This window comes from Anolis sagrei, chromosome 3 (assembly GCF_037176765.1).
Source record: "Anolis sagrei isolate rAnoSag1 chromosome 3, rAnoSag1.mat, whole genome shotgun sequence".
Taxonomy (NCBI): Eukaryota; Metazoa; Chordata; class Lepidosauria; order Squamata; family Dactyloidae; genus Anolis; species Anolis sagrei.
This window is the reverse complement of record NC_090023.1, coordinates 1,815,001-1,836,123: the sequence shown is the minus strand read 5'-3', so window position 1 is coordinate 1,836,123 and position 21,123 is coordinate 1,815,001. Positions and strand designations below refer to the sequence as shown.

At 50.6% G+C, this 21,123-nt stretch overlaps 3 protein-coding genes across 3 annotated transcripts in view; all 3 read left to right on the top strand.

Annotated features, from left to right (window-relative positions):
- Positions 1-388: 388 nt before the first annotated feature.
- LOC132770110 (ubiquilin-1-like) lies at positions 389-2,303 on the top strand. The gene has a single exon (XM_060766993.2). It carries the CDS (start codon positions 683-685, stop codon positions 2,141-2,143), a length of 1,461 nt encoding a protein of 486 aa, XP_060622976.2. The 5' UTR covers positions 389-682; the 3' UTR covers positions 2,144-2,303.
- A 6,567-nt stretch (positions 2,304-8,870) lies between these two features.
- LOC132770305 (ubiquilin-1-like) lies at positions 8,871-10,419 on the top strand. The gene has a single exon (XM_060767177.2). It carries the CDS (start codon positions 8,871-8,873, stop codon positions 10,278-10,280), a length of 1,410 nt encoding a protein of 469 aa, XP_060623160.2. The 3' UTR covers positions 10,281-10,419.
- A 10,483-nt stretch (positions 10,420-20,902) lies between these two features.
- Positions 20,903-21,123, top strand: part of RPS11 (ribosomal protein S11) — a 13,093-nt gene continuing 12,872 nt past the window's right edge. The window contains exon 1 of the mRNA XM_067466395.1: positions 20,903-21,009. Within this exon, the coding sequence (XP_067322496.1) occupies positions 20,995-21,009 (15 nt within the window). The 5' untranslated portion in view covers positions 20,903-20,994. The remainder of the gene's footprint in view (positions 21,010-21,123) is intronic.

Below are 21,123 nucleotides of genomic sequence, written 5' to 3'. Positions count from 1 at the left end.
TGCATCCAACACCTGGCTCATGGAGGTGGGCCAATGGTGGCCGCTGTCCTTGTGGGGTGGCCCTTTTCCTTAGCCCACGTGAATGGTATAATTTAGGAGATTATCGCATGCTGTTATTCCACTTTGACTGCTGAGGAGTTTGCTGTTTCAGGAGACCCAGGGCTGTGTGTTTTAGAGTTTTCCAGGTCCTTCCTAAAGACCAATCCCATTGCAGCCAAAGTGAAATAGCAAGCGCTTGAACAGTCTCGTGCGATAATCTCCTGAAGGTGCATCTACACTTGCTATTGCAAGCGTTGTCGAACTGCACTCATTCTACAGCGCAGATGCACCCAACGCCCGGCTCATGGAGGTGGGCCAATGGTGGACACTGTCCTTGTGGGGTGGCCCTTTTCCTCAGCTGTCAGTCAGTGTGCTGCTGGCAGTGACATCACTGCTGATGTCATAGTGAGACCCCCTGCCATCCCACATTCTGCCACAGGAAGGAAAGCAGCAGAGAGGGAGGGAGGGGAGAGGAGGGGGCTCGGCCAGGAAGCTCCCCCAAGCAGCCCCGTTGGCTGGATTTCACTCTATGGGGTGGCCAAAGGGGTTGCCCAAAGAATAGCACCGAAGCCCACCTTCCCTTGGTATCTCTTCCTCTACAGACAGCGGGACGACCCCCATTCCTTCCACCCCACGCTTCCCGATGCCAGCCCCGGCACCCTCTCACCCCCCTCCTCCTGCTGCTCCTCCGGCTGCTTGGCGCGTCATGGAGCCCCTGGTCAAGGACCAAGAGGACGGCCCCCCGGCCCCCTGCCCCACGGTCATCGCCTCCAACCCCAGCTTCATCTGCGTGACGGTCAAGTCCCCGCAGACCAGCACCCGGTTCCTGCTCCCGGAGGTCAGCACCATCCAGCAGTTCAAGGAGGACATCGCCAAACGCTTCGGTTGCGAGGCCAGCCAACTGGTTCTCGTCTTCTTCGGCCGCATCCTGAGGGACCAGGACACCCTCCGCAAGTGTGGGGTGAGCGACGGGATGACTGTCCACCTGGTCATCCGCAAGAGGGACCACGAAGACACTGCCCGGGAGCATTCGTACGAGCTTCGGGCCCCCGAATGCACCCCGGAGCCTCCTTCGCCGTCCTTCAGCCCCAGCAGCCAAGAGGCGTGGTGCCAGACGGAGGAGAAAGCCCCCTCGGAGTGGCCACTGGTGCCCACGTCGGAGATGATCGTCCAGAAGGTCCGGCAGGTCATCCTGGCCAACCCGGAGGTCCAGCGGCTGGCCCAGCAGGTGCCAGCCATCAGGCACATCCTCAACAACATGGGCATCATGAGGGTCATCCTGAACAAGATGAGGGAGATCGTGGACATGGCCAAGGGCCACGAAGTCACGCCGCCACCGCCGGACCCCAAGGGCCCTGACCAGGCTCTGGTCAGCCTCCCCAGAAACATCCCCGGTGGAGACAACCCTTTGAGGCGGCTCAACAGCGAGATCCAGGAGCCGGCTCCCAACGCGGCTTCAGATCCCTTTGCCGTGTCCAGCTGTTACTCCACGATGGTGCGTGACACCCGTCCGGAGCCCTTGGGCCTGAGAGGGCAGCGGGCCCCCATGGAGGAGCCCCACCGGCCCCTGGGCTTCTCCCAAAGCGCTACCAGTGTCTGCACCAACGTCAGCGACGACGGAGCCAGTCTCTTCAACACCTTCTCCAGCCCCATCGGGCACAGCCTTCCAACGCCTTCCCCCGTGGGACCCCCTCCGGGGTTCGGGCCCTTCAACCCAGAGGGTCTCCATCCGCCGGACCCTGCGGAGATCCCGCTGATGATCGTCCACCTCTGCAACGCCTACACCAAGCGCATGATGTTCTCCCTGATGCAGGATGCTCTGCTGGCCTCGGAAGGGGCCCGCGGGGCCGACCCGGAGCGCGTCCGGCAGCAGGAGCTGCACTTCTCGCAGCAGATGCAGAGCCCCGAGATGGTGGCCGCCATGTCCAACCCCAAAGCCATCCAGGCGTGGGTCCAGATGGAGCAGGGGCTGCAGGCGCTCCTGGCCGAGGCCCCCGTCCTCATCCCCTGGTTCCTCCTGCGCCTCAAGGGCTTGGGCTACTCCACTGGACGGGAGCCCTGGGCCAACGACCCCCGCGGCCAGGCCGCGGCCACCATGGAGTAGTAGCCGCCCCGCACAAACTTCGGCCGGCCGGACACCGTGATGCTGGAGGAGATTGCGGAGGAAGAGCAAACGCGTCTTGAGTGAAGTCTCCTCTGGGATCCAGACCCCACCCTTGAAACTCATAAGGCCCCTCCTGTCTTATAAAGAGAAAGCAACTGCATTTCGGCCTCCGTTTGCTTTGTTTTGAATATTATTCATAATTTTGTTACAGGGCTGTGTGGTTTCCGAGATGTATGGCTGTGTTCTAGAAGCATTTTCCCCTGACGTTTCCAGGCAACAGAGGCCAGGCTACCTCTAACGCCGCACTTAGCGCGGACACCCAGTTGGCATAACCCACCGTGGGCCATAACTCCTGAGGTCACACCATCCGCCACATAGAGGTGACGCCGCTCTTAGTGTGGACACCCGATTGGCATAGCCCGCCGCGGGCCATAACTCCTGAGGTCACGCCATCCGCCACATAGAGGTGACGCCGGACTTAGTGCGGACACCCGATTGGCATAACCCACCGTGGGCCATAACTCCTAAGGTCACACCATCCGCCACATAGAGGTGACGCTGGACTTAGTGCGGACACCCGATTGGCATAGCCCACCGTGGGCCATAACTCCTGAGGTCACGCCATCCGCCACATAGAGGTGACGCCGGACTTAGTGCGGACACCCGATTGGCATAGCCCACCGCGGGCCATAACTCCTGAGGTCACACCATCCGCCACATAGAGGTGACGCCGGACTTAGTGCGGACACTCGATTGGCATAGCCTGCCGCGGGCCATAACTCCTGAGGTCACGCCATCCGCCACATAGAGGTGACGCCGGACTTAGTGTGTACACCTGATTGGCATAGCCCGCCGCAGGCCATAACTCCTGAGGTCACGCCATCCACCACATAGAGGTGACGCCGAACTTAGTGCGTACACCCGATTGGCATAGCCCGCCGCGGGCCATAACTCCTGAGGTCACGCCATCCACCACATAGAGGTGACGCTGGACTTAGTGTGTACACCCGATTGGCATAGCCCGCAGCGGGCCATAACTCCTGAGGTCACGCCATCCGCCACATAGAGGTGACGCCGGACTTAGTGCGTACACTCGATTGGCATAGCCCGCCGCAGGCCATAACTCCTGAGGTCACGCCATCCACCACATAGAGGTGACGCCGGACTTAGTGCGTACACCCGATTGGCATAGCCCGCCGCAGGCCATAACTCCTGAGGTCACGCCATCCACCACATAGAGGTGACGCCGGACTTAGTGCGGACACCCGATTGGCATAGCCCGCCGCAGGCCATAACTCCTGAGGTCACGCCATCCACCACATAGAGGTGACGCCGATTGGGTGTACACACTAAGTCCGGCGTCACCTCTATGCGGCGGATGGCGTGAGCTCAAGAGTTATGGCCCGCAGCGGGCTATGCCGATCGGGCGTACGCACTAAGTGGCGTCACCCCTATGCAGAAACCCTCACTGATTGACTTTGCAAACTTTGTAACTGCTCCAATGCCAATTCATGCTTGCTTCAAACAGGGTTCTTCCTCCCCTGGACATTCCACAGGTATATACAGTGCTCCCTCGCTACTTCGCGGTTCGCTTTTAGCGGACTCGCTGTTTCGCGGTTTTCAAAAAATATTAATTTAAAATATATATTGTATTTTCACTGTTTCACGGGTTTTTGTCACCACCGCTTTCCGAGGCGCTTTCACTCCTCAGTCCTCTCTCCCTTCCTCCAGCCTCGAAGGGCCTTTCCTTCACTTTATTTTAAGTTTATAAAGACTTAAAGTAGTGTATCACTACTAAAATCTATATAAATAAAAACGTAATTTTCGTTTGTGGGATTAACATAACTCAAAAACCACTGGACGAATTGACACCAGATTTGGACACAACACACCTCTCAGGCCAATGAGTGACCCTCACTCATAAAAACACTGAAAAACACAGCGGAAGGGACTTAAAAAGCCCAAAACACAAAAAGACACTACAGTGCATGTGCAGAAATTACTCCCCTGGCAAACAAAACACACAATAGCATACCCACACTCTCTTCCAGACTACTGCTCCCAGCATCCCCTAGACCAGGCTCTTTAGGAAAGGAGGATGATCCAAATGCACTGCTTCCAAGATGCAAACTTTCTTCTCCTCGGATTTCTTTGAGAGCATCCCAATCCCTGCATAGTTCCAATTTCCTATTCCTGGACTGCAACTCCCAGCAATCCACCAGATAGAAAGATTAGATAGAGATAGAATCATAGAATCAAAGAATCAAAGAGTTGGAAGAGACCTCATGGGCCATCCAGTCCAACCCTATTCTGCCAAGAAGCAGGAATATTGCATTCAAATCACCCCTGACAAATGGCCATCCAGCCTCTGCTTAAAAGCTTCCAAAGAAGGAGCCTCCACCACACTCCGGGGCAGAGAGTTCCACTGCTGAACGGCTCTCAAAGTCAGGAAGTTCTTCCTAATGTTCAGATGGAATCTCCTCTCTTGTAGTTTGAAGCCATGGCTCCATTGCGTCCTAGTCTCCAAGGAAGCAGAAAGGAAGCTTGCTCCCTCCTCCTCCCTGTGGCTTCCTCTCACATATTTATACATGGCTATCATATCTCCTCTCAGCCTTCTCTTCTTCAGGCTAAACATGCCCAGTTCCCTAAGCCGCTCCTCATAGGGCTTGTTCTCCAGACCCTTGATCATTTTAGTCTACCTCTTCTAGGTAGGTAGATAGAGGAGGACTGCTGGGAGATGCAGTCCAAGAATAGGTAGATAAGGAAGAAAGGGGGGAAAGAGGAAGGGAAAGAAAAGGGAGGGAAGAGGAAGAGAAGGAAGGAAGGAGAGAGGGAAAGAAAAAAAATGGAAGGAAGGAGAAAATGAAAAAGGAAGGAAGAAGAGAAAGAGGGAGGGAAGGTTGGCCATAGCAACATATGGCAGGTACAACTAGTAATATATCAATATTAAAATAAATATAGCGTTCCTACATCGCGGTTTTTCACTTATTGCGGGAGGTCCTGATACGTAACCCCAACAATAAGTGAGGGAACACTGTATGGGCCAAAACTCACACAATGAAGTTCAACGGGGACAAATGCCAGATACTCCACTTAGGCAGAAAAAACGAAATGCAAAGAGACAGAATGGGGGACGATGAGGCCTGGCTCGAGAGGAGTACGTCTGAAAAAGATCTTGGAGTCCTCGTGGACAGGAAGTTAAACATGAGCCAACAATGTGATGTGGCGGCAAAAAAAGCCAATGGGATTTTGGCCTGCATCAATAGGAGCATAGTGTCTAGATCTAGGGAAGTCATGCTCCCCATGCTCTATTCTGCCTTCGTTAGACCACGTTACCTGGAATATTGTGTGCAATTCTGGGCACCACAATTGAAGAGAGATATTGACTCTAAGCTGGAATGTGTCCAGAGGAGGGCGACTGAAATGATCAAGGGTCTGGAGAACAAGCCCCATGAGGAGCGGCTTAAGGAGCTGGGCATGTTTAGCCTGAAGAAGAGAAGGTTGAGAGGAGATATGATAGCCATGTATCAATAGGTGAGAGCCTCCACAGGGAGGAGGAGGGAGCATGCTTCCTTTCTGCTTCCCTGGAGACTAGGACGGAAAACAATGGCTTCAAACTACAAGAGAGGAGATTCCATCTGAACATGAGGAAGAACTTCCTGACTGTGAGAGCCGTTCAGCAGTGGAACTCTCTGCCCCGGAGTGTGGTGGAGGCTCCTTCTTTGGAAGCTTTTAAACCGAGGCCGGATGGCCATCTGTCAGGGGTGATTTAAATGCAATATTCCTGCTTCTTGGCAAAATGGGGGTGGACTAGGTGGCCCAGGAGGTCTCTTCCAACTCTTTGATTCTATAATTCAGCATGGTCAGCCTTTATAGAATTTCCAAGGACATTTCACAAAATTCTTTTTTTCCCAGGTTCTCTTCCTCTCCGTCCCCTTTTATCCTCCCATGCTACCTTTGATTAGATGCTTAATTTGGGAAGCACAACTTCCAAATTACAATCTTTCAATATATTTAAGCTGGAGGTTTAGCACAGCTGGTAAATCACCAGCAACTATAAGATCTGTCCACCGAAGCCCCGGGTCAGCGTGAGCAGCCGACTGTCAGCCCTACTCAGTGTTTTGACTTAAGCAGTTCGAAAACAACTTTAGCTGTAATTAGAGAAATTAGGTACCGCTAAAAGCAGGGGAGGTGTTTTAGGATGCCATCAAGAAAGAAGATCAGAAAATTGGGTTGTTGTAGGTTTTTTCAGGCTAAATGGCCATCTTCTAGAGGCATTCTCTCCTGACGTTTCGCCTGCATCTATGGCAGTGTTTCTCAACCTGGGGGTCGGGACCCCTGAGGGGGTCGCGAGGGGGTGTCAGAAGGGTCACCAAAGACCATAAGAAAACACAGTATTTTCTGATGGTCATGGGGATTCCATGTGGGAAGTTTGAGCCAATTCTATTGTTGGTGGAGTTCAGAATGTTCTTTGATTGTAATGAACTATAAATCCCAGCAACTACAACTCCCAAATGTCAAGATCTATTTTCCCCAGACTCCACCAGTGTTAAAATTTGGGCATATTGAGTATTTGTGCCAAGTTTGGTCCAGATCCACCGTTGCATGAATCCACGGTGCTCTCTGGATATAGGTGAACTGCAACTCCCAAACTCAAGGTCAATGCCCATCAAACCCTTCCAGTTTTTTCCATTGGTCATGGGAGCCAAGTTTGGTTCAAATCCATCGCTGGTGGAGTTCAGAATGCTCTTTGATTATAAGTGAACTATAAATCCAAGCAACTACAACTCCAAATTACAAAATCAGTCCTCCCCCAACCCCATTAGCATTCAAATTTGGGTGTATTGGGCATTTGTGCCCAGTTTGGTCCAGTGAATGAAAATACATCCTGCATATGATTTATAACAGTAGTAAAATGACTGTTATGAAGTAGCAACGAAAACAATGTTATGGTTGGGGGTCACCACCACAGGAGGGACTGGATTATGGGGTCACGGCATTAGGAAGGTTGAGAACCACTGATCTATGGTAAGCATCCTCCTTCCATCACACACTGTGATGACTCTACTGGGATTTTTAAAGGTGCATCTAAATTGCAGAATGGATGCATAGAATCCTAGAATCCTAGAGTTGGAAGAGACCTCATGGGCCATCCAGTCCAACCCCATTCTGCCAAGAAGCAGGAATATTGCATTCAAATCACCCCTGACAGATGGCCATCCAGCCTCTGTTTAAAAGCTTCCAAAGAAGGAGCCTCCACCACACTCCGGGGCAGAGAGTTCCACTGCTGAACGGCTCTCACAGTCAGGAAGTTCTTCCTAATGTTCAGATGGAATCTCCTCTCTTGTAGTTTGAAGCCATTGTTCCGCGTCCTAGTCTCCAGGGAAGCAGAGAACAAGCTTGCTCCCTCCTCTCTGTGGCTTCCTCTCACATATTTATACATGGCTATCATATCTCCTCTCAGCCTTCTCTTCTTCAGGCTAAACATGCCCAGTTCCCTAAGCCGCTCCTCATAGGGCTTGTTCTCCAGACCCTTGATCATTTTAGTCGCCCTCCTCTGGACACATTCCAGCTTAGGGTCAATATCTCTCTTGAATTGTGGTGCCCAGAATTGGACACAATATTCCAGATGTGGTCTAACCAAAGCAGAATAGAGCATGGGGAGCATGACTTCCTTAGATCTAGACACTGGGCTCCTATTGATGCAGGCCAAAATCCCATTGGCTTTTTTTGCCGCCACATCACATTGTTGGCTCAACAATCCTTTTTACATGGACTGTTTTCAAGCCAGGTATCACCCATCTTTCCATCAAGAACCAGTGCTGATGTGGAATCCTTCCTGTGAGTAAATGATAAGAGGGAGACCCATACCATGACTGCATGGTGAAGGGAGGGGGGCTGAAATGATGGAGAAAACTCCAAACATACACCCCTGATCTGATCCCAAACCACCTATAGCCTCTGTCCAGTCCAACAGCAACTCAGCATGGACTGATCTGAACAATCCACAAGTGTCCAGATTGGGTCCTGTTGAGGTTGCATCTGGAAGAACAGCACAGGAAACGTGCAAAAGAAAAGCACACACTGTGATGACTCTCCTGGGATTTCTAAAGATGCATCTAAATTGCAGAATGGATGCATTTCAACCTGCACTGATTCTATAGTGTTTGGGCATCCTCCCAAAGTCTTTGGGAAATCAGAGTTTTGTGAAAAAAAAATTGGAGCTGGAGAACATCAATGTCTTGGCATGACTAATATCAATTTGTGGAACTGGGCCAACATGTGGCAGCTGTGAGAACACTGCAAGGCACCCAGAACTGTTGTATTATTTCCTTGTTTGGAAATACTTTTGTTATCCTTTTTGGAAGGATTGTGTCCCTTTTAGGCCCAGGCATGGCTGAGGGACCCAGGTCTGGAGGGTCTTCTTGAAGCCACCTCCAATGGGCCAGGAAGGCAGAGAGAGATTGGCCTGGCTGCCGGCATGGTGACCTCACGGTTGACCTCACAGAGCACAGATTCCATCTCAGAAGGCTGCCTATTGCCAGTGGGGAGGGGAGGGAGGGCAGGGACGTCAAGCAGAGTGACCCTTCGCTCGGACGCTGGCGGAGCAGGGTGACTGGGGATGATGAGAAGCGAAGCCGCACCTTGACTCCACAGCAGACACACGGAACGCGGTTTCTCCCTTTGGTCTCTCCTTCTCGAAGAAGGATCAGAGGAGCTTTGAGACATGATGGTGGAAAGCCAGAAGGTGCTGGACTTGGGGGGCTCCTCGGAGCCTCAGGTGGTCCGGATGCTCATGAAGACCCCCTGGCAGACAGAAGAGTTCATGGTCCACAAGGACATGTCCGTCCAGGAGCTCAAGGCGCACGTTGCCCGGCATTTCGCCGCCTCTTCGCCAGACCAAGTGGAGCTGGTCTATGCCGGGAAGGTCCTGAAGGACCACAAGGCCTTGGGCCAGTATGCCATCCAGTTGGATGACGACGCCCTTGTCCATGTGGTCATCCGGTCCCAGCGGGGAGGTCCTCCGATGCCACGGGCCCCCAGCAGTGCCTTTACTCGCGACTGCCTCCGCGAACTGACCGCCAGCCTCGGCCCAAACACGGCCAAGTTCGAGGCCTTCCAGAGCCGGCTGATGTCCCAACCGGAAGTCATGCTGCAGCTGCTGGAGAACCCCTTCATCCAGAGCAAGCTCTCCAGCCCGGACCTGATGAAAGAGCTGGTCACCAATAGTCCTCAGGAGGTGCGGCCGGCCAGTCAGCGGCCCTCCGACGCCAACCATTTCTTGACTTCTCCGGAGGGATTGCGGCTGGTGGTGGAGCTGGCCAAGCACCCAGCCGCATTGAGGGAGCTCCTCTGGCCAAATCCCCCAGCTGCTGGATCCCCAGGAAGCATCTCCGGTGGACACAACAACAACAGCAGCGGTGGCCTCCAAGGGACCTTCTCCGAGGTCCAAGGATTCCTGCCCAGAAGGTCAACCCCAAGCAATGGCCACCATGACGAAAAGCCCGGCCGGATCAGGGAACGCCTCTCACCCCGCAACCTTTGGCCTCCGAAGGCATCCCCAGGGGGCAACAACCACAGCAGAGGAGAGAGCTACGGCATCGCAAGAGGAGAGGCTGGACCACTGGTGAAGAGCCTGCTCCACCAGATCATCAAGCACCTCCTGCAGAACATGATGGGCAGCCCCTCCAGGATGGCCGCCGGTGGTCAAGCAGCCCAGAGGAGTGCGGCTGGATCTAGAGCCTCCCAAGAACAAGGAGCAATGCACATCCCAGCCCTCTTGCAGCAGATCCAGAGCATGGACCTCCTCCTGGCCAACTGGAGCCCCAAAGAGATCCAAGGCTTGCTTGACATCCAACAGCGGCTGCAAGCTCTGGCCACAGATGAACTGCCAGCCGCAGAGAGAAGAGGACGGTCTGAGCGTCCGGCAAGGAGGGCCCACTCCATCACCTCTCTCTGTGACTTGGCTCCACCGCCGGACTCCAACAGCACCGGACGGAAGGACTTCTCCGGTGCCCAGCGGATCCTGGAGAGTTTGGTAGGGTCCGGTTTCCTCACCAGTCCAAAGCCCACTGGACATCAAAGGGGCTCCTCAGCCCAGCCGTCAGCCAAGCAGAAGCGGACCTACAAGCTCTGAGTCGCAGAGAGGCTGGACATTGAGGAAAGGAGGCGCTGGACCTCTGCCGGACAACGGCAACAAAGCAGGAGCTTCTCCAAGGACTGGACTCCTTAGTTTCTGATGATTAAACAAAGCTTTAGATCTTTCAAAAGGTCTTTCTCTGGGTTCCTCCTAACCAATGGATCCCAAACTTTGGTCCTTCAACTCCCTGAAACCTCAGCTAGCTTGACCAATAGGTCAGGAATTCTGGGGGCTGAAGTCCAAACATCCAGAAGACCAAAGTTTGTGAATCATTCCTCCAAATATTACTTCTTATTCTACACAACAGGTGCAGATGTTCCTTTTTCCAATCTGTTGCTCTGATTATTTGTTGGACTTTGACTTCCCAGGCCTAACAGGGCTCTTGTCTCTTCAAGGGTTGCCTAGAATTACAGAGTTAGAGGGACCCCAAGGGCCATCCAATCGAACCCCCTTCTGCCAGGTAGGAAAGCACACCCAACAGGTCATAGAATCATAGAAGTCTAGAATCATAGAGTTGGAAGAGACCTTGTGGGCCATCCAGTCCAACCCCCTGCCATGAAGCAAGACAATCACGTTCAAAGCACCCCCAACAGATTGTCATGAATGACTTTTCATAGAATCATAGAATCAAAGAGTTGGAAGAGACCTCCTGGGCCCTCCAGTCCAACCCCATTCTGCCAAGAAGCAGGAATATTGCATTCAAATCACCCCTGACAGATGGCCATCCAGCCCCTGTTTAAAAGCCTCCAAAGAAGGAGCCTCCACCACACTCCGGGGCAGAGAGTTCCACTGCTGAACGGCTCTCACAGTCAGGAAGTTCTTCCTCATGTTCAGAGGAACTTTGAAGCATAGGTTCTTTTTATTGCAATTTCCAGTGTGAGAAGGTGTATTAGATTACAGAAAACATTAAGACAAAGAATGACATTGGACATACAGACTTACAGATTCTATGCAACTACATTGGATTCACAATTACATTGGTTAACAAACAAACAAACAAAGGGGGATTGCATTTTCACTCAGCATTCACACACATGTACATGCATTCATCCACATGCATCCAAATATTACCATATCATTTTCTCCCTCCTTGGAGAAGCACCTGTTAGGCCAGGTCCTGATTTCCTGCAGCCTGCCAACGCACAGTTCCATAACTTCCATAATTTATTTATTTATTGATTGATTTACCTTACTTCTATACGGCTGTTCTCAGCCCGAAGGCGACTCACAGCGGTTCACAACAAATACGAACAGCAAAAATTCAGTGCTACAGTATAAAAACAGTTAACAACCTAACACATTACACAATTAATAAACAGTTACTACAATACCCATTCACTGTCGTCTCGTCATCAGAAACATGTTCCAGATTCGTCATCCATTGTTCCATTCCAGTGTTCATTAACCAATCATTGCACTAATTATTCAAATGCCTGCTCAAACAGCCAGGTCTTCACTTTTTTGCAGAATCCCATTAGAGATGGTGCTAGTCTAATGTCCATAGGAAGGGCGTTCCACAGCCGAGGAGCCACCACCGAGAAGGCCCTATCTCTCGTCCCCGCCAGCCGTGTCTGAGACGCAGGCGGGATCGAGAGCAGGGCCTCCCCGGAAGATCTCAAAGTCCTGGTGGGTTCATAGGCCGAGATGCGGTCGGATAGGTAGCTTGGGCCAGAACCGTTTAGGGCTTTAAAGGCCAACGCCAGCACTTTGAATTCAGCCCGGTAGCAGATCGGTAGCCAGTGGAGTTGGCGCAACAAGGGGGTTGTATGCTCCCTGCGCTCCGCTCCTGTTAAGATCATGGCTGCCAAGAGTTGGACTACTTGGAGCTTCCGAGCTGTCTTCAAAGGCAACCCTACATAGAGAGCGTTGCAGTAGTCTAAACGGGATGTAACCAGGGCGTGGACTACCGTGGCCAAGTCAGGAGATTCCATCTGAACATGAGGAAGAACTTCCTGACTGTGAGAGCCGTTCAGCAGTGGAACTCTCTGCTCCGGAGCGTGGTGGAGGCTCCTTCCTTGGAAGCTTTTAAACAGAGGCTGGCTGGCCATCTGTCAGGGGTGATTTGAATGCAATATTCCTGCTTCTTGGCAGAATGGGGCTGGACTGGATGGCCCATGAGGTCTCTTCCATGATTCTATGACTTCCCAAGGTACGGGCGCAGCTGGCGCACAAGCTTTACCTGTGCAAATGCTCCCCTGGTCACCGCCGAAACCTGGGGTTCCAGGCTCAGTGATGAGTCCAGGGTCACACCCAAGCTGTGAACCTGCGTAATGCCAAAACTTCAAAACGCTGAGATGCCAAAACTTCTTTCCCTAAGAACAATGCCAAGGACCAGATCTCTATTTTCCCTACCGCAGAACCTGACTCCCTGCACAAAATCCAAGACTCCAAACGTGCACTTCTTCCTCTTCCCTTGAGAAAGAAGCCCCAAAGTGTCCAGAATCATGCTTTCCCAGAGCATATCCAACACTCTCCGAATACACCACCTCTGTCCTTCCCATGGAGCTGAGCATTGCAGGTGGAACAGACTCCTCAGGTCTGCCACACTTTGAGCATTATTAGCCTGAGTCTTTTCTGTTGATGTCGTCCCAAAGTTGTAAATGAATGATAGACGTCTTCCATCCTGGATCCATCTCAGTGTTGATCTTCTTGATTGGTGTTAACAAACACAAGGCTTGGTGTTGATCTTACACAAGACTTCCTTCTTAACATAAGGAATGTTGCAAACATTTCCCGGTTCTTATCACAGCTTCTCATTAGCAAGTCCAGCAAGCAGGTAGTTAGTCATTGCAGGCCTTAATATTATACTGGTGTTTCCAAAATTATTAACTCCATCCATACATCCTTCCATTCATTCCCACACATCATTTTAAATTCACATTTATCAAATTTGCACGTTGAATTTCTTATTACATCTAGTCTCTGTTTAAAAGCCTCCATAGAAGGAGCCTCCACCACACTTCGGGGCAGAGAGTTCCACTGCTGAACGGCTCTCACAGTCAGGAAGTTCTTCCTCATGTTCAGATGGAATCTCCTATCTTGTAGTTTGAAGCCATTGTTCCGCGTCCTAGTCTCCAAGGAAGCAGAAAACAAGCTTGCTCCCTCCTCCTCCCTGTGGCTTCCTCTCACATATTTATACATGGCTATCATATCTCCTCTCAGCCTTCTCTTCTTCAGGCTAAACATGCCCAGTTCCCCAAGCCGCTCCTCATAGGGCTTGTTCTCCAGACCCTTGATCATTTTAGTCGCTCTCCTCTGGACACATTCCAGCTTAGAGTCAATATCTCCAGCCTCTGTTTAAAAGCCTCCAAAGAAGGAGCCTCCACCACACTCTGGGGCAGAGAGTTCCACTGCTGAACGGCTCTCACAGTCAGGAAGTTCTTCCTCATGTTCAGATGGAATCTCCTTTCCTGTAGTTTGAAGCCATCGTTCCATTGCGTCCTAGTCTCCAGGGAAGCAGAAAGGAAGCTTGCTCCCTCCTCCCTAGGACTTCCTCTCACATATTTATACGTGGCTATCATGTCTCCTCTCAGCCTTCTTTTCTGCAGGCTAAACATGCCCAACTCTTGAAGCCGCTCCTCATAGGGCTTGTTCTCCAGACCCTTGATAATTTTAGTTGCCCTCCTCTGGACACATTCCAGCTTAGAGTAAATCTCACTTGAATTGTGTTGCCCAGAATTGGACACGGTGTGATTCCAGGTGTGGTCTAACCAAAGTGGAACAGAGCATGGGGAGCATGACTTCCCTCGATCTAGGCACTAGTCTCCTCTTGATGCAAGGCAAAATCTTGTTGGCTTTTTTAGTTGCAGCATCACAGGTGCCCATCCAACGTTTGTTTGAACACCTCCAAAGAGTAAAAGACCACGAGAATCCCAGGCAGCAGAATATTTCATTGTGGAACAGCTCAGAAAGGAATTCCTCCTCATGTTTAGGTGGAATCTCTTTTTCCGCCATTTGAATCCGTTGCTCCTTTGTGTCTTAGTCTCTGCAGCACCAGCAAACAAGCCTTGTCCACTCCTCAATGGGACATCATTTCAATATGTAAACATAGCTATTATTCCCTCTGGAGCCTCTGGTGACGCAGCGGGTTAAACCGTTGAGCTGCAGAACTTGCTGACCAGAAGGCTGGTGGATTGAATCCAGGGAGCAGGGTGAGTTCTCATTATTAGGCCCAGCTTCAGCCAACCTAGCAGTTAAAAGACATACAAATGTGAGTAGATCAATAGGTACTGCTCTGGCGGGAAAGCATTGCCACTCCATGCAGTCCTGCCGGTGGCCATATGACTTTGGAGGTGTCTACGGGCAACACTGGCTCTTTGGCTTAGAAATGGAGATGAGCACCAGAGTCGGACATGACTGGACTTAATGTCAAGGGGAAACCTTTACCTTTTCATTATTCCTTCTCTCTCAACCACCTCTTCTCCAAGCTCAATATGTGAGAGGAAGCCATAGGGAGCAAGCTTGTTTTCTGCTTCTCTGGAGACTAGGACGCAATGGAAGAATGGCTTCAAACTGCAAGAAAGGAGATTCCATCTGAACATGAGGAAGAACTTCCTGACTGTGAGAGCCGTTCAGCAGTGGAACTCTCTGCCCCAGAGTGTGGTGGAGGCTCCTTCTTTGGAGGCTTTTAAGCAGAGGCTGGATGGCCATCTGTCAGGGGTGCTTTGAGTGCAATATTCCTGCTTCTTGGCAGAATGGGGTTGGACTGGATGGCCCATGAGGTCTCTTCCAACTCTTGGATTCTATGATTCAACATCCCCAGCTGCCTAAGATGCTCCTCAGAGGAATTCACGGTTTCCAGACCTTTGATCAATTGGTCACCCTTCTCTTGTCCACTTCCTTCTTGAGTTGCTTTGCCCAGAACTGGACACAGGGTTATTTTAGGTAGAGAGAGTGGGATTGTGACTTCCCTCAATCTGGACACCATTCCCCATCTTAATAAGTCCAAGTGATACTTGACCAGAGTGGACAGCCTTAATTGGTCTGGCCTGGCTTGAAGCAAGACCAATGTCCAGCTCTTGTGTCCAGGATATGGACTGCGTGGGACTTGCCTGGAGGAGGGAAGCGGATCTGGCCGTCATTGGAATCCTAATCTAGCAAGACAGGCCTCTTGAGCTGAAAGGCAAGACAGAGAAGTGATACCGATTGAGCCGTCCTTAAGCATCAGAAGGGACGTCCACAGGAGGGTCACACTCTCAGATGGGAATGTGACCATCTTGTGACCATCTCAAATTATCAGGACCCAAAAGGAACTCGACCAAATGAACTTCAATTGGGAGAAAAGCCGCTCCTCAGAGGGATCATTCATGGTCTCCAAAACCTCTGACCCTTTTGGTTGCCCTCTTTTTGCCCTCCCTGTTTGTTCCCATTTGCAAATTTGGAAAGCATGCCTTCTATGGGTTGTTATAGGTTTTTTTGGGCTATATGGCCATGGTCTAGAGGCATTCTCTCCTGACGTTTCGCCTGCATCTATGGCAAGCATCCTCAGAGGTAGTGAGGTCTGTTGGAACTAGGAAAATTGGGTTTATATATCTGTGGAATGACCAGGGTGGGATAAAGGACTCTTGTCTGCTGGAGCTAGGTGGGAATGTTTCAACTGAACACCTTGATTAGCATATAATGGCCTGACAGTGCCTGGAGCAAACTTTTGTTGAGAGGTGATTAGATGTCCTTGTTTGACCATTAAAGCAGCAAAACAGCAGAGAGAAAATGATCAGGGACATCTTATCACCTCTCAACAAAAGTTTGCTCCAGGCACTGTCAGGCCATCAAATGCTAATCAATTTGGTCAGTTGAAACATTCACACCTAGCTCCAGCAGACAAGAGTCCTTTGTCACTGCCCAAGCCATGGATAAAGATCCCTAATAGCCCTGAAAGGACCAGGATAGACCCCCCCCCTTTTTTTAGGGCATCCCAGTGGTCACTTCTCTCCAGGATGAAGAATCGTAAGAGTTGGAAGGGACCCCCAAGGGTCATCCAGTCCAACCCCAATCTGCCAGGCAGGAAGGCACAATCCAAGCTCTCCCGACGGATGGCCATCCAGATGTGGCTCTCTTCTGCTTAAGAAGGCTACAGAGAAGGAAATTCAAACATGCCACTCCACAGAAGCCTACTGAGATGTTCTCCACCTCTTCTTGGAAGGGCGCCCATCTAGTAAAGGTCAAGGTTTTCCCCTGACATTAAGTCCATAGACACCTCCAAGGTCATGAGGCCGGAATGACTACATGGAGCACTCTTACCTCCCCACCGGAGTGGTACCTATTGATCTACTCATGTTTGCATTTTTTCATAGGTGGGCAGAAGCTGGGGCTAACTGCGTACCTTTTGGTCAGCAAGTTCAGCAGCTCAGCAGTTTAACCCACTGCACCACTGAGTCCCTTTGGGGAGATGGAGCGGAATATAAATAAAGTTTTATTATTACTGAGGGGTCCTTCTGGGCAGCCCATAATAAGGCCTGGCAGGAGGATGAGGGAGAGTCTGGGGCAGCGATTCTCAACCTGGGGGTCGGGAACCCGGGGGGGGGGGTCACATGGGGGTGTCAGAGGGGTCGCCAAAGACCATCAGAAAACACAGTATTGTCTATTAGTCATGGGCGTTCTGTGTGGGAAGTTTGGCCCAATTCTATCATTGGTAGGGTTCAGAATGCTCTGACTGAAGGTGAACTATAAATCCCAGCAATTACAACTCCCAAATGTCAAGGTCTATTTTCCCCAAACTACACCAGTGTTGACATTTGGGAATGTTGAGTATCCATGCCAAATTTGGTCCAGATCCATCATTGCTTGAGTCCACAGTGCTAGCTGGATGTAGGTGAACTACAGCTCCCAAACTCAAGGTCAGTGTCCACCAAACTCTTCCAGTATTTTTTGTTGGTTATGAGAGTTATGTGTACCAAATCTGGTCCAATTCCATCGTTGGTGGAGTTCAGAATGCTCTTTTAATTTGAAGGAACCATAAATCCCAGCAACTACAACTCCCAAATGACAAAACCAACCCCCCTCCCCCCAACCCCACCAGCATTCAGATTTGGGCGTATGGGGTATTTGTGCCAAATTTGGTCCAGTGAATGAAAATACATCCAACATATCAGATATTTACATTACGATTCATAACAGTAGCTAAATTACAGTTATGAAATCGCAACAAAAATAATGTTGCGGTTGGGGGTCATCACAACATGAGGAACTGCATTAAGGGGTCGCAGCATTAGGAAGATTGAGAGCCACTGGTCTAGAGGCATTTTCTCCTGACGTTTCGCCTGCATCTATGGCAAGCATCCTCAGAGGTAGTGAGGTCTGTTGGAACTAGGAAAAAGGGTTTATATCTGTGAAAAGACCATTAAAGCAGCAAAACAGCAGAGGGAAAACAATCAGGGACATCTAATCACCTCTCAACAAAAGATTCCTCCAGGCACTGCCAGACCATCAAATGCTAATCAAGATGGTCAGTTGAAATCGCTGCATTGTTGTAGGTTTTTCTGGGCTATATGGCCATGTTCTAGAGGCATTCTCTCCTGACGTTTCGCCTGCATCCATAGCAAGCATCCTCAGCGGTAGTGAGGTCTGTTGGAACTAGGAAACAGAGTTTATATATCTGTGGAATGATGACCAGGGTGGGACAAAGGACTCTTGTCTGCTGGAGCTAGGTGTGAATGTTTCAACTGACCACCTTGATTAGTGTATTGTTGAAGGCTTTCATGGCGGAATCACTGGGTTGTTGTAGGTTTTTTTGGGCTATATGGCCATGGTCTAGAGGCATTCTCTCCTGACGTTTCGCCTGCATTTACGGCAAGCATCCTCAGAGGTAGTGAGGTCTGCTGGAAATAGGAAAATTGGGTTTATATATCTGTGAAAAGACCATTAAAGCCGCAAAACAGCAGAGAGAAAACGATCAGGGACATCTTATCACCTCTCAACAAAAGTTTGCTCCAGGCACTGTCAGGCCATCAAATGCTAATCAAGGTGGTCAGTTGAAACATTCACACCTAGCTCCAGCAGACAAGAGTCCTTTGTCACTGCCCAAGCCATGGATAAAGATCCCTAATAGCCCTGAAAGGACCAGGATAGACCCCCCCCCCTTTTAGGGCATCCCAGTGGTCACTTCTCTCCAGGATGAAGAATCGTAAGAGTTGGAAGGGACCCCCAAGGGTCATCCAGTCCAACCCCAATCTGCCAGGCAGGAAGGCACAATCCAAGCTCTCCCGACGGATGGCCATCCAGATGTGGCTCTCTTCTGCTTAAGAAGGCTACAGAGAAGGAAATTCAAACATGCCACTCCACAGAAGCCTACTGAGATGTTCTCCCCCTCTTCTCCGAGGCTTGCATTTGGAAGGGCGCCCGTCTAGTAAAGGTCAAGGTTTTCCCCTGACATTAAGTCCATAGACACCTCCAAGGTCATGAGGCCGGAATGACTACATGGAGCACTCTTACCTCCCCACCGGAGTGGTACCTATTGATCTACTCATGTTTGCATTTTTTCATAGGTGGGCAGAAGCTGGGGCTAACTGCGTACCTTTTGGTCAGCAAGTTCAGCAGCTCAGCAGTTTAACCCACTGCACCACTGAGTCCCTTTGGGGAGATGGAGCGGAATATAAATAAAGTTTTATTATTACTGAGGGGTCCTTCTGGGCAGCCCATAATAAGGCCTGGCAGGAGGATGAGGGAGAGTCTGGGGCAGCGATTCTCAACCTGGGGGTCGGGAACCCGGGGGGGGGTCACATGGGGGTGTCAGAGGGGTCGCCAAAGACCATCAGAAAACACAGTATTGTCTATTAGTCATGGGCGTTCTGTGTGGGAAGTTTGGCCCAATTCTATCATTGGTAGGGTTCAGAATGCTCTGACTGAAGGTGAACTATAAATCCCAGCAATTACAACTCCCAAATGTCAAGGTCTATTTTCCCCAAACTACACCAGTGTTCACATTTGGGAATGTTGAGTATCCGTGCCAAATTTGGTCCAGATCCATCATTGCTTGAGTCCACAGTGCTAGCTGGACGTAGGTGAACTACAGCTCCCAAACTCAAGGTCAATGTCCACCAAACTCTTCCAGTATTTTTTGTTGGTTATGAGAGTTATGTGAACCAAATCTGGTTCAATTCCATCGTTGGTGGAATTCAGAATGCTCTTTTAATTTGAAGGAACCATAAATCCCAGCAACTACAACTCCCAAATGACAAAACCAATCCCCCCACCCCCAACCCCACCAGCATTCAGATTTGGGCGTATGGGGTATTTGTGCCAAATTTGGCCCAGTGAATGAAAATACATCCAACATATCAGATATTTACATGATGATTCATAACAGTAGCAAAATTACAGTTATGAAATCGCTAATGTTGTGGTTGGGGGTCATCACAACATGAGGAACTGCATTAAGGGGTCACGGCATTAGGAAGGTTGAGAACCACTGGTCTAGAGGCATTTTCTCCTGACGTTTCGCCTGCATCTATGGCAAGCATCCTCAGAGGTAGTGAGGTCTGTTGGAACTAGGAAAATGGGTTTATTTATCTGTGGAAAGACCATTAAAGCAGCAAAACAGCAGAGGGAAAACAACCAGGGACATCTAATCACCTCTCAACAAAAGTTTGCTCCAGGCACTGCCAGGCCATCAAATGCTAATCAAGATGGTCAGTTGAAATCATTGGGTTGTTGTAGGTTTTTTGGGCTATATGGCCATGTTTTAGAGGCATTTTCTCCTGACGTTTCGCCTGCATCTATGGCAAGCATCCTCAGAGGTAGTGAGGTCTGTTGGAACTAGGAAAAAGGGTTTATATATCTGTGGAATGACCAGGGTGGGACAAAGGACTCTTGTCTGCTGGAGCTAGGTGTAAATGTTTCAACTGACCACCTTGATTACTGTATTGTCGAAGGCTTTCATGGCGGAATCACTGGGTTGTTGTAGGTTTTTCTGGGCTATATGACCATGTTCTAGAGGCATTTTCTCCTGACATTTCGCCTGCATCTATGGCAAGCATCCTCAGAGGTAGTGAGGTGTGTTGGAAGTAGGAAAAAGGGTTTTATATATCTGTGGAAAGACCATTAAAGCAGCAAAACAGCAGAGGGAAAACAACCAGGGACATCTAATCACCTCTCAACAAAAGTTTGCTCCAGGCACTGCCAGGCCATTATATGTTAATCAAGGTGGTCAGTTGAGACATTGCCCCGTAGCTCCAGCAGACAAGAGTCCTTTGTCCCACTCTGGTCATCATTCCACAGATATATAAACCCTTTTTCCTAGTTGCAACAGACCTCACTAGCTCTGAGGATGCTTGCCATAGATGCAGGCGAAACGTCAGGAGAGAATGCCTCTGGACCATGGCCACATAGCCCAAAAAAACCTACAACAACGCAGTGATTCCAGCCATGAAAGCCTTGGCCAGCTCCTTCCTCCTTCTCTCATTTCCTCCCTTCCCTTCTCTTCCCTTTCTCTGCTCTCTTCTCTTCCACAGACCAGGCCTGGCCCAACTCCCAGGAAACACAACGGAAGCGGAAGCGCAAACACGCAGGAGCAGGAGGCTCCTCCCCCTTGGCCGCCCTGTCAATCACGGCCACTTCCGCCTCGCTTGGCTCCCGCCTCCCAGCGGCGCGCGCGTAGAACAGCAAGGAGGAGGCGGGGCTTACGGCGCTGGGGCCGCGTCGTCACTTCCGCCTGGCCGGGAGAAGATTTCCCGGCGTGCCCCGCGCGGGCCCTTTTCGCCTCACGCGGCCCAAGATGGCGGACACGCAGGTAGGCGCTCCCTGCGCGGCCTAGTCTTCCCGGGAAACAAACCGAGCCTGCCTCGATTGCGGCCCGGATCATGTCCTAATATCTCCATATCTGTCCTTCTTTCTTTCACCCCTT

What these genes read in the sequence shown, in the direction of transcription:
- LOC132770305 (XM_060767177.2), top strand. Translation starts at nt 8,871, where the DNA reads ATGATGGTGGAAAGCCAGAAGGTGCTGGACTTGGGGGGCTCCTCGGAG.
- LOC132770110 (XM_060766993.2), top strand. Translation starts at nt 683, where the DNA reads ATGCCAGCCCCGGCACCCTCTCACCCCCCTCCTCCTGCTGCTCCTCCG.